This window comes from Sprattus sprattus (genome assembly GCF_963457725.1).
Source record: "Sprattus sprattus genome assembly, chromosome: 10".
NCBI lineage: Eukaryota > Metazoa > Chordata > Actinopteri > Clupeiformes > Clupeidae > Sprattus > Sprattus sprattus.
In genome coordinates this window covers 13,284,418-13,302,191 of record NC_137908.1, presented here as the reverse complement: position 1 = coordinate 13,302,191, position 17,774 = coordinate 13,284,418, and the positions used below count along the sequence as shown (strand labels likewise).

Here is a 17,774-nt window from a genome sequence, read left to right as displayed (position 1 = left end):
ACATAATGTGTTTATGTGCTGGGGAGGAAACCATTTGCCAATAAGTTATTGTATATTTAAATATTACCTAAGACAAGCTGGCTGAGCTGTTTTTGCCTTATTATTTGTGATCCAGGAAAAAAGTGATTCCGCTCCAACTCTGATGGTACACTTTTTATGTGGACTTGAGGCCTTCCTTGCTACCACTGTGTGAAAAGGGTGTTTGCAAGTGTGTGATCGGATTGGAGCATTTGGGTTACAGTGGGTGAAGAATCTGTAAATCCTGTAAGTCCAAAGTGGCCTGAGCTGTCCCAGGGGCAGGTCTTATTCACACAATGCTCCTTTAAACTTAAATAGGGTAGCTGACACTGGAACGGACCTGGGTCAGATTCCTTTCGGGACGTTACCTGCAGCTGATGAACTAATTAACCATTAATGTGCATTTCATAAAACCACCCACTGTGAGCACTACATCTGTTGGACTGGCATCATTTGTAACAATAAGTGACTGTCAAACTAATGCAGTGCTTTTATTGATACAATGGATTTACTGTACTGTAACCTCTGTACAAATTAAATAAAAATATTAATATAACAAAGCTTGTATGGGTTTGATATAATTTTTCTACACACAAACAGGAGGTGCACAATATGTACTGGCCAGTATAAGATCATTTTAAGGCTCCTGTTGAGAAATATTTTATAAAAGTTTTAATAGTAAGGGAAATCCAAAGGGTTATTGGACTGCATGATGTAGTATTTGTATGTGACAATTGCTACTCTCTTAAATTCTTAAATTACAAGTTTTAATTTCTGTTAAATAGACAACCTCTTTTTTTAAGACAGATCAAGTCGATGTATCTAGTAGCACAAAGTCAGCTGCGCTGTCACCCCATTCTCTGTGTGATTGGCCACTTAAGGTAACTGCAGTTTTAGGTCACCGTCCAGCTGTCGATAGAGTTTAGTCTGCTGGTGGTCACTTGTTCATGCTCAGGGCCTCTCACTTTGGCACCACAATATACTCGCTCACGGCTGAAGAGCTCCGGTAAAGCAGCGAACGTCTGTCTAGAACTTTTCGCTCACGCATTCAAACATGTTTTGCCTTAAACTTTTGCGTGTAGGTAACGCAGGAGTTGCGGAATACTTTGTGAAAGATGTGACAAGAGCGTCCGTCTCTAGATTTCGGAAAAATATGAACAAACGAAGGTACAGTGGAACCTCTTACATGAGGAAGCACTATGGTAACGGATTCTCCCAAACGTGAGTGGACAGTATGCCGGTTTTTGAAATCAATGTTTTCATCTTCAGCTCAGTACATATCTTGTCGACCGATTATTATATTTAACTGATTTGTTATCAGTTCCAGATTTGTGACACAGTAGGAATAATAACTTTTGCCGACAGGCCTATGAATGACAAAAGAACGGGTCTTTTCTCGGCACTGGAAGACATGCTTTTCTACACAATCACACAGGGAGAGGAGAAAATCTCTATTTCTCAGTTCATCTCCGTGAGTATACGTAAATCTAATTATCAGACAAATCAAACTGAGATTAACAGAGAACATGAATCCCCTTTAGCCGTTTTTAGTGGTTCATATTAGTCCCCCCCCCCTCCCCTTGTTATATATTGCGTAGGGTAAGTCTACGTAATGATTCTGTTATTGCGTTATCCTGTTGTTTACTTTTGTTGTTATTCCTTTTCATTTGGTTGGATTTTGGTCTATAAAGACCTATCATTTTATTGGAACATTATGTCAGTAACAGGTGCTTTATTTTTTATTAAATCAATAAAGTAATTGCTGCCTTGAAATTGAAATACAAAAGAGTGTAATACAGGAAGCATAGACATAGGCTTTGTTTAAACATAATTGCCATTAACATGACAATCACAATCAGTGTGTCACGATCAATATACTGTTGAATTGACGCTAATAGTTCAAGTTTGTTCATTCAGCATTTATCCAAAGCAACTGACTGTACATTACAGTGGAAGTTCATATTTTATCACTATGTGGGCTCCCTGGCTATTATACCTTCGATCATGATGTTTTTAGCTTCTTGCTTCATAGAGTACCATTGTTTATGTGCAGATGTGTGAACGATGGTAGTTTCAGGGATCCTAGTACGAAACATCAATAATCCCTGAGGTAAAGTTACTGTATGTGGCGCTGACCAGTGAAGTGCCTGTGAATGTAAACAATCTAATCGCTCCCCCTGCTGACAAAATTTATTTTTTTAGCCCTGTGGCAATCAGTGTGCCAGCATGTTGTATTTTTCCCTCACAACTATGAATATAAACAAAGGTGTCTTTCTCCAGTGCAATTTGTTAAATAAAGGCTCCCTCCTTCCTGTCGTCTGATCTCTCCATACCAAACCCCCAGGCTTTGAGGAGCACGGGCCTTCTGATCACAGACCCCCGCCTGAAGGACTGCATGGAGAAGCTCAACCTGACCGTACGCGACTCAATTACTGAAGTCATGATGGACAAAGAGCTCTTTAGAAAGTGAGTCCCCCTCTCTTCCTCCTGTGTCTCTCGACTACCCATGACACACAGCAGCATGGCCTGAGTTCCTCATATTACATACACAAACACTCTGTAATCAGTGGCGTCCCATTCCAAACAGGCTATTTATACCTCACTCGACAAGATTTTCCTCTCACTCGCAAATACAGACCGGTTTTGCATAAGACAGAACCGTAAGGTCAGGCCAGTGTCCACTTGCAGTAAGTTGGTCCAGACTTTGTGCGGTTAAGCTGTGGTTTTACCACAGAGACGGCTTTGCCCGTCTATCAATGCCAGGATAGCAGCAATGTTTGGTGTTGTGAAACAGTTGTAAATAGTTTATTTGTTAAACTGTGATGAGACTGCAGAAGCCCACTGCTGTCGGCCTGTCTCACAGGCTCTAGCCCCCCAGCACATGTTTGGCTTAGCGGTGGAAAGAACTAAGCAGCTGGGAGAATTCCATTCATTGTGATCACGAACCTTTTATTATCCCCTCCCACTGTCTCCCGAACCAGCCCTGCGGCCAGAGACCCTTGCCTTCAAAACAAACTAGCATACCTCATAATCAGATGTAACGGTGATCAGTGGCTCTCTGGACAAACCAGACACTCTCCCAGAAGAGCGCTGGCCAAAGCCAATGTCCTCCCGACACAGTAAATAATCTGGATGTGTCCTTTCCTTACAGTGTTTTTCTGGCATGACTTTGTCCTGCTGTTTACATTGTGATGGTTGTTCAGAATGCGTGCCTACAGTCTTTCCACGACTTTCTTTATTTTTTATAGATGTAAACGTGTGATTGTGCGTACAGGTTGTCTGAAAATAATGGACAAATGAACTGCCTCATAGGTGTGTTGGTGGGAATATTATGCTGTTGTCCCAGGCCTTCCAGAAGAAGTTCATAATCCCGGAGTTTGAGGCTTTTGTGAGCAAGATAAACGAGATTTACTCCAAGGTCCATGCGGAGCAGAAAGGGCAAGTAAGTCTTCCAGTCAGTGTGTGTTAGTGCAGTTTGTATGTTATAGCAGTTTATAGTATAGTTTTACATACTTCTTGACCTCTAATTTTCAGTGCTTTTGCATGTGTGTGTGAATTAAGGTTGCAGCCTATATTCCTCATTTGGCGAAGTTCAGTCCAGAGCTTTGGGGTGTTTCACTGTGTACTGTGGATGGACAAAGGTAAGAGAACCATCACAGTATATCAGGCATTCATGGAGAATCTGCAGAATCTTTTATACATGTCCCAGTCATACAACACACATTAGTGAGAACTTAAAGATATATAGATGTAGTTTAGTTCAGATGCAAACATTTATTGAGCAGCTTGATCAATCAGATTCCTCCCTGCATCAATTTTGTCAAGTGTATTTTTGACCCAAGAACTAATCAATTTTAAAGGGGCTTTATTAGCATTACTGTACCCAGGTTGACCTCAGTAGTTCTTCAGTGCACTTAATATGAGTACACTGTTAGTTATGGTGTACAAAGATGTCATTGTCGTATCTGTCTTACTAGCAACACTGTTAAAGACTGCAAGTGTGCATGGTTTTTATCGGAAGTCACATTAGAACAGGCAAACTTTGTATATTCTAACCTAGTATTCATTGGCAATGCGATCGTTCTGCCTGCAAAGCATCACATTTATTAAATACTGGCATATAATGAATTATGAAATATATTTTCACATCCTCATACCAATGGTGTAGCCAGAATATTATTTTCAGATGGGATGTGTACATTTTAAAATCTGCATAATTTTAAGAGTGTTTTTCTCTTGCGTGTTGGTTTAGAGAGGAAGCATTTTGTTGTTACAAGATAAGTTTTTACTGGAAAATAATGATACAATACAGCCGTCAATGCAATCTAGAGTATTACATCAGCGCTACACTAATAGCTGGAGAACCCGGGTTCTGACACCTTCAGAAATTTGATGGTCCATCCCAGTGATGTATCCATGTTATCACTCTGGTTCCACGAGGTACCCACGACCCACGACCCATGAGCTGTTCCCTGGTGAAGCTGGTGGCAGGTGGAATGATCGTCTCGTCCAATCTGGGAGCGTGTGATTTATTTTAAATGCTGGCCCTGTATCTTTTCTTGAAACTTAGTTTCAACTGAGCACAGTGCCCTCTGCCCCTCTGCTTGCTTGACCTCGCTGACTGACTGCTCTTTAAATTCTGTTCTTTAAACAGGCTCTGGACTCTGTAAAGGCCTAGAGACAATTGTATTGTTATGGCACTATACAAATAAAATTGAACTGAACTGAATTTATCTCTCAATAATACAACCCATTTTCATGACTTCACTTAACATTTGCAAATATATCGGGTGGAAACCAGCTGCCATCTTCTGTTGAAGGTTAACATTGCTGGACCTATAAAGTGCAATATAACCAACATATGCCTAGGCTACATGATGATTCTTACATCACAAGGATTGGAATATTTCATCATTGTTCCAGTGGTCGATACACAGGTGGCTTGGGTAGGCTCAGATTTTGAGTATGCTTCAGTGTACTTTTTTTACCTGGGTAATACAATACAGAGTGGCTTAAGCGCAACATGTAAATTATGAGAATATCAAAACCTCTGCAATATCAACAGATGCAACATGTCAGATTCTACTATAGTCCATGTGAAGCAGGTCAATGCTGACCCCGGAATGAGTGGAGGTCAGATCTGGCATGTTTCAGAGTCAACTGCATTCTGGGATGTCAGTGGTCCACTCTCTGATGTGTTCTTGGCTATCTGTCTGTCTGTCCAGGCACTCTGTGGGCGACACTAAGATGCCCTTCTGCCTGCAGTCGTGCGTGAAGCCGCTGGAGTATGCCATCGCTGTGCACGAGGCAGGCTCTGAGCGTGTGCACCGGTATGTGGGAAAGGAGCCCAGCGGCTTTAAGTTCAACAACCTGTCGCTGGACGAGGATGGTGAGTGACACCGTCCACTATGCCTCTTTTCTGTCCCTCTTAGATGTAAACTTCTGCTGACCTCTTTTGCACATCTTTTTTACATATTTGAAGTCATTCACAGTCAGAAATACAGTAACCCTATGAGCACACCATATACCCACTAAGCTGTTTTTGTATGTATCATGTATATATTATATGATGTTTGTTTATAAATTATATACATCTACTAAATGCATGCTGTGTACAACACAACAATTGGGTTCTATCGCGTTATTTAGCTGTTTCTGATTGGACGAGAGACGTTCCATGAGTTGGATTATCCCAGAACAACCCAACTCGGACTTTTCACAGCTAATTATAACTCACTCCGCGATGAAACATTCTATAGTGCGTTGATGATAACTGTTAATTCAGAGTTCTTATAATTCCAAACCAAGACGTTGACAATGGAACTATTTTTCGTTGCGGAGAAACAATGTCGAAATAAACATTTTTAAATCAATAACTTTGAAATGTTAATTGGTTGACTATAGAATTGTTTTATAAAAGCAATATAGTATGAGTGCCTCGGTGGCTACGGCCGAACACCACCCGTGGGAATATCCCTTACCTACCCCACTCGCACTCGTACTATATTGCTTAATTGTTTCCCTTCACCTTCTGCCACATAACCCTCCCCCCATACCCCCCTTCCCATCTCCTCCCGGCCGACCTCAAGCAGATGGGTCCCCCCTTATGTGCCTTGGTTCTGCCTAAGGTTCCTTCCTGATTAACAGGGAGTTTTTCCTTGCGCCTGTTGCCATTGTGCTTGCTCTAAAGGGGCACAGACACACTGTCAAATACAGGAATCGACTCTCTTGTGCCTTGAATCCCCTTTCTCTCATGTTTTCTTTAGCTTTCGTTCTATCATCTCTTTTTTAGCATCCTTTATCATCTATTTTACTTCCCTTGGACCTCAGTGAGTGTGCATAGAAAGTTGTGGATGTACCAATCCCCTATTCTCTCTTTCCTTATCCTCTCATCTGCTCCACTGGACAGTGATGTCTTTTATCAGTGGTGTGAGATTGTTTCTCTAATGTCTCATCCTCTTTTTATTTTTTTTAGATAAACCACACAATCCTATGGTCAACGCTGGAGCAATTGTAATCAGCTCTCTCATCAAGGTAAACTTTAAGTGAACTTTGGAAAGCAACATTCTCGCATTACTTTTATTGTGTTATTTCTAAATCATGCGCAGCCAGTTATTTACCTAATGTTAAAGAATATATACGTGGTATATTTATATTTATAGTTCATTAGATGGTTATTCTTTGCACATTAAAAGGTTTTAAGAGGTTGCTTTATCCTATTCATACACAAACTCACTGTAATGTAGGCAATAAATAAATAAATAAAATAAAGTTTGATGTAGGCAAAAACAAACACAGGTGAGCCAAAGGACACTCACCCGTGCCTTAACCTCCTCTAAAATACGTACACAGACACAGACTCTGACGCGCAGCAGACAGAAAGACACACACACACACACACACAAATTGTAGCGAAAGGGAGAGCGTAGTCACCCCATCTGGACTTGAACACGGGTCTACAGGGTGCCAAACATTCACTCTGACCACAACACCAAAGAGCCAGGCTCGATGGCATGGCAGTCAGAGCACATACTCACCTTGTAGTGATGACACATCGTCACACACACACACACACACACACACACACACACACACACACACACACACACATGAACAGACACACACACACATGAACAGACACACACACACAGACACAAACACACACACTTTTCCTGTGAAATGTTGCTGTAAATATACACACATAATATCTTAACTAACGAGAGAGAGGGAGAGAGAAAGAGCAAAGAGAGAGTGAGAGGGATGATTGTGTGTAGGTGGATGAGCTATATGTGTGTTATTATCCAGCCAAGAACCAAACGAAAGAGAGAGAGAACAGGTATGTGTGTGTTTCTGTGTGTGTGTGTGTGTGTGTGTGTGTGTGTGTGTGTGTGTGTGTGTGTGTGTGTGTGTGTGTGTGTGTAGGGGTGTATGGGGGTGTGTGGGAGATATTTGTGACGGGGAGTGGGTGTTTGTATCAGTTGAGTCCACCCAATCACCAAGAGGAAGGCAGAAAGACAGAGTGGGAAGAAAGGATAGAAAAGAAAAAGAAGAGTGTGTTTGTATATATTTGTGTGTGTGGGTGGGTGAGTAGGTGTGTGGATGAGATAAGGGTGAGGGGGGGTGCATGTATATCAGACTTGTCCATCCAATCGCGGATGACATAGCGAGGGTGTGTGTTTACACGGCTGTATGGCATCAGAGACGAGGCCCTGAGAGGAGTGATGAAAACCAAACGTTGATGACCAACTGTAAACAGGCATGGATTACAGGTTAAAGCAAACAGCTGTGATGGGCTATTTAGGTCACCTATAATGAAGTGCTACCCTCACCAGCCAGAAGGATCCGTAGCAACTGTTTTCTGTGTTGTCAAAGGAATGAGGTGAATGTGTTTCACGTGAGCTTCTTCATACAATACAGTCATGACAAGTAATAAATAACACTATTGCCTTTGTGATATGATCTGATATGATTCTGATATGACAGTAATGATAGGAAAACATGCGCAATATGTTTTCCTCATGCAGTGTAGGCATTACTAGTGTTGAAATTGAGAATTAGGTTAGTGCTGCTAATCATATCACTTGGTACTGTGATATGATTCATGCATATTAATCAACACTTACAACATTACTGTGTAAACACTGCAGGACCACCTCATCTGCCTTTATGTGTGTATGAATGGAAAAGTACAAGTAATATCATTAATATCACTAATGTATAGTAATATCAGGTTGCCTGATAAACCACTGTCTTTGTTTTCCTGTTCCTATTTCTAGTCTCTAAAAAACTGCATGTTGTATGCCCACTCCACCTCCTCTGTAACTATTTGTGAACCTAAAGCAGTATGTACACATTTGTAGGGTAATCTCAGGACCCTGACCATGTTTAGACCCACTCTGCTAAAGGACTGATCTTGTGAATCAAGAATTTTAAATTGGCCCAGGAGTGCAGTTAGATGAATGAATGCTCTGGAGTCCTGTGTCAGTACAGTACACTTTCATTAGTAAATAACTGCAGCCTGCCATGGTGTACAAAGGTGTTTTAACTTGAGCCTTATTCAAGACTCCTAATGACCATAGACAGTGCAGAAGTAAAATGTTGACATTAAGCCTGGGAATTAATCAAGTAAGAGACAGAAAATCAGATCTGGTGGGTTTAGACACAAATAGCTTGTGAGAGTTGTGGTGGAGGGCCTGGTGTCGATAGCGGCTAACTCTGAGAGATTAAAGTTAACCTTTGAGAGGAGCAGGGGAGGTACAATTTGACATTTGTTGTTGCGCAGGAGACTTAACATGTGCACTGTGATCTTTAATAGAGTAACAGTGGATTTGACGAGGGCAGACAGAGATTGTACTGTTTCACATAACTTGGCAGCACTGAATCCTCAACTCTGATTGGTCAGGAAAGGTTGACTATTGATCAGTAATCAGCGCACAGGTGTGGTTTTTGAATCATAATCAAATTCACAGTCATCTTTACAGAAACATACATTGTAATCTTGGTGTGACACAATTTCAAATCACAAACATTATTGTTTCAAATTAGCCACTACGATATGGGCTATAGCTTGAATAACAAGATACTTTAACTGCAATGGTTTGAAGTTGTTTGACAAACAAGCTTGCTGTGAGGACAAAACATGAACATCACTATTACATTAACATCTGTAGCAACTGTGGTGGAAGTGAACTCCTTATAATCTTTACAGGCCTACTAAAATAGCTGTGCTTATTGGCAGCGGTCAATCGGTTATCGGATCTCCAAGCGTTGTGGTGGCCCATTCAAATCACTTGGGCATTCTGCAGCATCCTGGAATCCTGCAGCATCCTGGAAACTAAGATAGCTGTGTGTGCTATAGTTACTAAAATAACTCGCTCTAATTTGAAGAACCTTAGCATGTGTACAGTGATCTTTATTTCTGTCCCGATACTACCCCTGTGAAGTGACCCTGCCACTCGTCAGTGTTTTTCCACTTACCGCAGCGTCCAGATATGATCTACTGTGGTATGGGTCCTACTGGAGATTAGTCTCTTAAATCATGAAAGTCATTACAGCAAGTGGAGGATTAGGGCACTTGGTGTGAAATGAATGCAAATAATGTATGAATTGATCAGTGGTGATACACTGATGAGGATGTCTTTTATTAGTCATAATACAGACAGTACAATGTCACATTAGTGCACATATAATAATTTACTGTTAGTGGTAATAAATAATCAATCAATTATATCACATTATTTGAATGTTTGTTCCTTTTTAAATTCATGTTTTTTTATTCGCTTGCATACATCTCCTTTCCCTTCTAGCCTGGCACAAACAAGGCAGAGAAGTTTGACTATGTGAGTACATCAGCATTAACCACATTAACGTACCTACCTACCTATATTTACAGACATTAACAGACATTTAACATTTACCACATTTACTTACCATTTACGGCACTTGTCATTTGTCATGAAGCTGGAGGTCACTGCATGTGTTTTCGATGTATTTCAGGTGATGGAATTTGTGAAGAAGATGGCTGGCCAGGAGTATGTAGGGTTCAGTAACGCAACGTGAGTGGACATTAGAGCCACACCTAGCCTTGCCACTGATGCTTTGTCATGCTGGTTAAAAGCAGCAATATGTAGGTTTTTGCTTTTTTGAAAATCATTGTAGGCTATATAGCTATATTGATAATTCCTCTTTTTAAATGATCCTTAATGATGATCCTAGTCATGTGAATGGGAGATGAACACTCTTGTCTAGCTGCTCAGACAAGACAGAGTAGTTTGTGGTCGTAAGAACAGTGCAGTGCAGTAAGAGCAGCTTTTACAGCATGTCGCCAAGTAAATTGTATTAAAGCACCAGTAAGCAAGCTAGCTTGCTTCTATTAGTGCTAGCTGTGTTGTTGTTTGTAAATTATAGCTTGGTAGTTTTGACACAAACTCCTTACTGTTGCTTTAACCAGTGAATGTCCCCCACCCTCTCCTTTCTCTACAGGTTCCAATCAGAAAAGGAAACCGGAGACAGGAACTTTGCCATTGGATACTACCTAAAGGAGAAGAGGGTAAGCCATATGATCTTTTCAATACTACCTGAAGGAGAAGAAGGTGAGCCATGTGGTCTTTTCAGTGTTATTAGGGTGACTACATGAAAGAGATAAGGGTGAGCCATGTGGTCTTTTCAGTGTTATTAGGGTGACTACATGAAAGAGATAAGGGTGAGCCATGTGGTCTTTTCAGTGTTATTAGGGTGACTACATGAAAGAGAAGAAGGTGAGCCATGTGTTTTTTTCAGTGTTATAAGGGTGACTACATGAAAGAGATAAGGGTGAGCCATGTGGTCTTTTCAGTGTTATTAGGGTGACTACATGAAGTAGAAGAAGGTGAGCCATGTGTTTTTTTCAGTGTTATAAGGGTGACTACATGAAAGAGATAAGGGTGAGCCATGTGGTCTTTTCAGTGTTATTAGGGTGACTACATGAAAGAGAAGAGGGTGAGCCATGTGGTCTTTTCAGTGTTATTAGGGTGACTACATGAAGTAGAAGAGGGTGAGCCATGTGGTCTTTTCAGTGTTATTAGGGTGACTACATGAAGTAGAAGAAGGTGAGCCATGTGTTTTTTTCAGTGTTATAAGGGTGACTACATGAAAGAGATAAGGGTGAGCCATGTGGTCTTTTCAGTGTTATTAGGGTGACTACATGAAGTAGAAGAGGGTGAGCCATGTGGTCTTTTCAGTGTTATGAGGGTGACCAGATGCAAACAGATTAAATGTTGGATGAGTAGTAAGTTTGGGTGGGACAATGTGGGACATGTAACCAATGCTGAGAGTTAACCTAAAACTTTGATATAATGGCTATCTAACTGAATAAGAAACATTCTGCCTTTCACCTCATATACACATATTGGCCTACTTTATCCTCTAGTCAATTCTTTTCTCAGTCATTGGATGAAAGCCAGACTTTAAGACAAGCTTGGGCTATGCTGCATTTGTAAGAGCCGGGTTGTTATTTTTTATGTAGTACTATTAAACAGAGTAGGACCTATGTCTCAATGGCATAAGCGCCTAATGTGCCGGGCTGGTAAAAGAACACATCCATGTGTTCGTATTTTTGACAATTGAAAAACAAATGACCAATTAAAATGCAGGACATTATCAATTATCAAATACATTATCAATCAATCATTATTAATCACGATGTGGGACAAAATACTGTGCCGTACAACGCAAAGCACCCTAAGTGCTATACTTGATAGGGAATGCTATGTACTAACATTTATCATTGGCATGCAGCAAAAAAAAAACCTGCACTAATACCCTGTCAAAGACTATTAATGGTTGAGCTTCATTTTAGTTGGCCTGTGGTTGACCCTGGACAAGAAATTCAGTTGAAAGTAAGCCTAAGCTGCGAGTTTTGGTTGATGTTTGTTGGAGAAGACTTTCTTTTCATCAGTAGCCATAATGATACGGTCAGTTGGTTTTTAGGATCTATTCTGCTTTTCACAGGATCGTGAGGTGCAGGGGCTATTCCCTTCTTAAATCACTTCAGCTAACAGCAAAGAGGGGTGTGTCCTTCTGTAGGGATTCCTCAGAGGGGCTTTTTGCTCAAGAAGGGAGAGCTAAAATGTTTTTCATGCAAGTGTCTTCTCATCTCTCTGATGCAGTGTTTCCCACATGGGGCAGAGATGATTGATGCATTGGACTTTTATTTCCAGGTAAGTGCTATGATGCTCCCTGAATATCCCTCAACATATATATATATATATATATATATATATATATATATATATATACAGTATATATTAACTTTATCTATTATCAGACATCAGACTGTGATTGACTAAATCTAGTCAGACACAGACAGTTTTTTCCATCCAACAATATCAAATCCCACGTGTTCCTTTAGTGATCAGGACACACAGAGGGCCAGAATATGTCTCAATACAGCTATTTACCTGACATTCTAGCCTTTACTCAGAATGCTTTCTTCTTAGTAAACCATTTTTTAATTCACTAAAACTCATTGTTCACTGTGCTCCTCATCACCTGTGCTGTCATGTGTCCCATCCAGGTCTTCTCTTCACCCGTTTTTTTCTGATCTTTTTTCATCACTCGTTTTACCTGTCTACCTTCAACATTTGTTTTACCAAAAACCTTTACAGACTCTCTGGTGACAGACTGTCTGAAGTATTTAATCTTGTCTTTATTTCTTCATTTCCTGTTTATGCATCATTGTCTCATTATCTGTGTTACTGTTTCCTGGTCTCTGATTGGCTCAGCTGTGCTCTATAGAGGTCACTTGTGAATCAGGAAGTGTGATGGGTGCCACGCTGGCTAATGGAGGCATCTGTCCAACCACAGGCGAGCGAGTGCTGAGCGCAGAGGCCGTTAGGAACACGCTCAGTCTCATGCACTCCTGCGGCATGTATGACTTCTCTGGAGAGTTTGCTTTTCATGTGAGTGTTTCTTTTTCTGCCTTCTATTCTCCACATTGGCTAATAAAAAAGTCTACATTATTAGTTTGTCATTAGACAGCTGAGAAAAGTTTGAGAAACTTTAGTCTTCTCAGTGTCTTCTGTTAATTGACAGCTATCCAAAAGTGAATTGTAGGTAAACACTTTTTCAAATATTACAGAACGTTTTCTCAGTGAAAATCGCTAACCCCAGTTTCTTTAGTAGTAGTTGAAGTCAGAACTTAATTGTGCCCTAATTTTAATTGTGAATAAGTTTCACCTATTTGTCTGGTTATCCATCTCAGGTGGGCTTACCTGCAAAGTCAGGTGTGTCAGGTGCAGTCCTGCTAGTAGTTCCCAACGTCATGGGGATGATGTGCTGGTCGCCTCCTCTGGACAAGGTGGGCAACAGCGTCCGGGGAATCGACTTCTGCCAGGTGAGGAACTGATTTGGTTGAAAAAGAGGCTACTCTATCTAACAACATACTGCCTGAACTGCATAGGGACCATGACATTGATTGTGTTTTAGGATGTTCTATCTAACAACCTGAAACCTTCTAACAGCATTTCTGAGTGTGTAGGATTCTCTGGTCTGCACCTTGGAGAGCATTTAAGATTGATATGGTCTGTAGCGTTTTAGTCAACAAGCGATGACAAATGGCAGCTTTCCCTTCTAGGATCTGGTGTCGCAGTTCAACTTTCACAACTATGATAACCTGAGACACTTTGTGAAGAAGCAGGACCCACGCAGGCAGTTTGGTGAAGACAGGGTGAGTCTGTTTTCTCATCTCCTCGATACAATTCCCATTTTCTCAACTCTTTGTTTTCAGGCGTAGGCCATATGCATTTCCACTACTGATTACTTGTGTGCGTTATGTTGTAAATTCCACAGAACAAATCTGTGGTGAATCTGATGTTTGCTGCTTACAGTGGAGATGTCTCTGCCCTCAGAAGGTAACAGGAACGTTACACTTAATGACGTTTCAACATCTCCTTATTAATGTTTTGGTCAATGTTGACTTACTTGACACTACTGGTCAGCACGGGGAAATCACTACACACACACAGACACACACACAGACACAGACTCAGACACAGACACAGACACAGACACAGACACAGACACAGACACAGACACAGACACAGACACAGACACAGACACAGACACAGACACAGACACAGACACAGACAGACACACACATACACACACACACATACACATATACACACACACACACACACACACGCACACACACACACACACACACACACACACACACACACACACATTAACACCTCTGTATTTGTGTCCTCAGGTTTGCTCTCTCTTGTATGGACATGGAGCTGAAGGACTATGACTCTCGCACAGCCCTGCATATTTCAGCTGCTGAAGGTGAGCCTTTTCCTCTCACTCCATATCTCCGCTGACTCAGGGCCAGATCAGGACCAGATCAGCGCCAGATCAGGGCCAGACCAGGGCCAGACCAGGGCCAGACCAGCACCAGATCAGGGCCATATCAGGGCTAGATAAAGGCCAGATCCATCCTGGGGTCCGGTGCTATCCATCCATTCATCCAAAGTGATTTCATAACATCAGTGTGACAGTGTGGACAAATGAATGAGCACAAATAGCCTTCCTGACTTTCCTCTACATCAACATGTACTGTGTTTTCATCTCTCTCTCTTCACAACAAGCCTCTGATCTGCATATTTTCTTTACTGTGTCTATTCATCCAGCCCCAGTAGCGTGAGGCTAGTACACTCAAACCCATGCAATGCATCTCTCAGTTGACTTCCTGTCTCATCACTGTCTTGTTGTGCTCTCAGGTCATGCAGAGGTCGTGCAGTTTCTCACCAAAATCTGCTGCGTCAACCCTTTTGTGAAGGACAGGTGAGGGCAGATCTGTCCTTAGTGTAGGAGGATCTACACAGGTTTTTCATTCACTATTTCTTATGTGTGCGAAAGGAAAAGGAAAGATGACAATCTACCTGGTACTGCACTTTGGTTGTACATTTTAGCTCTCTGTAGTCAGGCCTCTGCTCAATAATGGGTTGGTTTTTACCTTCATAAAGAACTTGATTTATGTGCATGATTGTTTTAAAGATAAATATAAGCGTGCTCTATGAAGGGGAAAGTGCAAGTCTTGAACGTTTACTTTCTTATAGATGGGGGAACACTCCCCTGGACGATGCCATGCAGTTTGGTCATGACGAGGTGGTGAAGCTGTTGCAGGTAGGCCCTAACCATTCCAGTATCAATCAATCAGCCTACACTTTAGGTTCAGAGACACCTAATTAAATGCAACACAGTAATACGATGTTGTAATATGTACGACAACCTAATTACAACCCCAAATCAGAAAAAGTTGGGACGGTAGGAAAAATTTGATTTGTAAATATACATCCATTCTTGCCATTTAGGCCTGCAACACATTTGAAAAAAAGTTGGGCCGAGGGGAATTTAGGGGTAGTAAAGAGGTAAAATAATTAAATAATGATGTGATTTGAGACAAGGGATGTCAACAGGTCAATCTAATCATGATTTGGTAAAAAAGCAGCATCAAGGAAAGGCCTAGTCGTTTAGGAGCAAAGATGGGCTGAGGATCGCCAGTTTGCCAACAAATGCGTGAACAAATCATTGAAATGTTTAAAAACAATGTTTCTCAAAGAAAGATAGGAAGGGATTCGGATATTTTACCCCTTCCACGGTGCATAACAAAATTAAAAGATTCATGAAATCTGAAGGAATTTCAGTGTGTAAAGGGCCAGGGAGCAAACCTAAGCTAAATGAGCATGATCGCCAATCCCTCAGACGGCACTGTATCAAGAACCGTCATTCATCTATAAGCGTTATAACCACATGGGCTCAGGCAAACCTTTGTCAAGCACTACAATAAGTAGTGTCATCCGTAAATGCCATTAAAAACTTTACTGTGCCAAAAGGAAGCCTCATGTTAACCGTCTCCAGAAGCGCCGTCAACTTCTATGGGCTCAGAGGCATCTGGGATGGACCACACAGTGGAAACATGTATTGTGGTCAGACAAATCAGTATTTTAGGTCTTTTTTTGGAAGAAATGGACGCAGTATGCCCCGGACCAAAGAAGAAAAGGACCATCCAGACTGTTACCAGCCACAAGTCCAAAAGCCATGGTCTGTCATGGTATAGGGTTGTGTCAGTGTCCCTGGCAAAGGAAACGTACACTTCTGTGATGGCACTGTTAATGCCGAAAAGTACGCAGAGATTTTGGAGCAACATATGCTGCCTTCAAGATGACATCCTATCCAAGGAAGCCCATGCATTTTTCAACAAGACAATGCAAAACCCCACTGTGCACGCATTTAAAAGGCATGGCTGAGGAAGAAGGGTGTGCGGGTGCTGGACTTGTCCCCAATAGAGAATGTGTGGCGCATTTTGAAACACAACAATGCGACAAAGAAGACCCTGTACGGTTGCACACCTTATGACTTGTTTGCAGGAAGAATAGGACAGAGAAACGCTTCCTCACTTGGTGTCTTCAGTCCTTAAACGTCTTTCAAGTGTTGTAAAAAGGAATGGCAACGCTACAAAGTAATAAATGCTTTACTGTCTCAAATATGGTGCAAGAATCGAAATTGAATTAAGTGATTATTTTGAAAAAACAATCAAATTCATTCAGGTAAACATCAAATAATGTGCTGTTGTATCGTTTTCAATGTAATACAGGTCAAAGAGAATGTACAAATCACTGTTGTCAGTTTTAATTTAAATTTAACATACCGTCCCAACTTTTTCTGATTTGGGGTTGTAAATACAAGACGGTATACTGCAGGAAAGGTTGGTAGTTCATGCTACTGGTAACATAGGCAGTTGGCTAGGGGGTGCAGTAACCTAACTCTAAACCTCACCCTTGACATGACCCTAATACCTCCCTCACTCCCTGGAAATGTGACACATTAGCAGTAAATAGTGAAACCACGAGCACTAAGTTTGGGTTTTGTTGGCGCCCTCTGCAGGAGTACCAGAAGCACTGCAGCAAGACAGAGCCCCCACTGGCAGTGGAGGAGAGCAACAAACTGAAGTCAGTGGAAGGAATGGTGTGATAGGAGACTCGAACTTCTGCTGACTCACTACTACCAGACATGCTGCACGTCAGCACATCTGTGAAAGATACCTGTTCTGTGTGTGTGTGTGTAAAAATACCTTTCATAACAGGACAAGCTATTCTTTTTGGAGGTTTGCTGATTGGTTTACACATAGCTGGCCATTTTAGTTGCTTATCACAGAGCCAGCAAGGTCGAGTATTCCAAAAATATGACTTAAGGCAGCTTTAATGTAGCATCTTAGATGTAATGGCTAGTAGAGTGTTACAAAATGGGATACTGACTTTCTCTGAAGAATATAAGACTTGCTTTTGACGAGCTGTGATATACATACCCAGTTTTCGACAACGCCATTTAGCTAGAGGACCGTGATGATCAATTTGCTGAATTTGACAAAAAGTGTATGGGATTACAATCACAGACTGTACTTTTAAGAGGGTACTGTCTCGGGTTTGTGTAAATCTCATATCTATTGTAAATACTTTTATGAACTACTACTGTATAAAAGTTAATGTTTTAACTTTTGTAAATAGCTTTATTCTTGTTTGTATTTTCAGTGTTTACATTTTCGGAAATTTCACCTAAAGAGATTGATTTACAAATGATGTTTTCCTAGTTTGTTTTGTGCAGTGCCTGCTTTGATGTTTTCTGGTTGCACAATAGTTGTGCAGTACACGTATAAAGATCAGTTTTATTAAAATAAAATAAAATTGAAAAAATTGTTTCATGCCCCTGATTAT

General features: G+C 41.1%; 1 protein-coding gene across 1 annotated transcript; it reads left to right on the top strand.

Annotated features, from left to right (window-relative positions):
* Positions 1–946: 946 nt before the first annotated feature.
* gls2b (glutaminase 2b (liver, mitochondrial)) lies at positions 947–17,756 on the top strand. The gene is made up of 19 exons (XM_080845548.1): positions 947–1,239; positions 1,384–1,489; positions 2,363–2,484; positions 3,331–3,460; positions 3,580–3,659; positions 5,244–5,407; positions 6,494–6,552; positions 9,825–9,857; positions 10,015–10,073; positions 10,501–10,567; positions 12,165–12,215; positions 12,780–12,956; positions 13,259–13,390; positions 13,631–13,723; positions 13,846–13,907; positions 14,270–14,346; positions 14,781–14,844; positions 15,120–15,186; positions 16,948–17,756. The coding sequence occupies exons 1-19, from the start codon at positions 1,073–1,075 to the stop codon at positions 17,032–17,034; spliced, it is 1,797 nt and encodes a 598-aa protein (XP_080701674.1). The 5' UTR covers positions 947–1,072; the 3' UTR covers positions 17,035–17,756.
* The last annotated feature ends 18 nt before the right edge of the window (positions 17,757–17,774 follow it).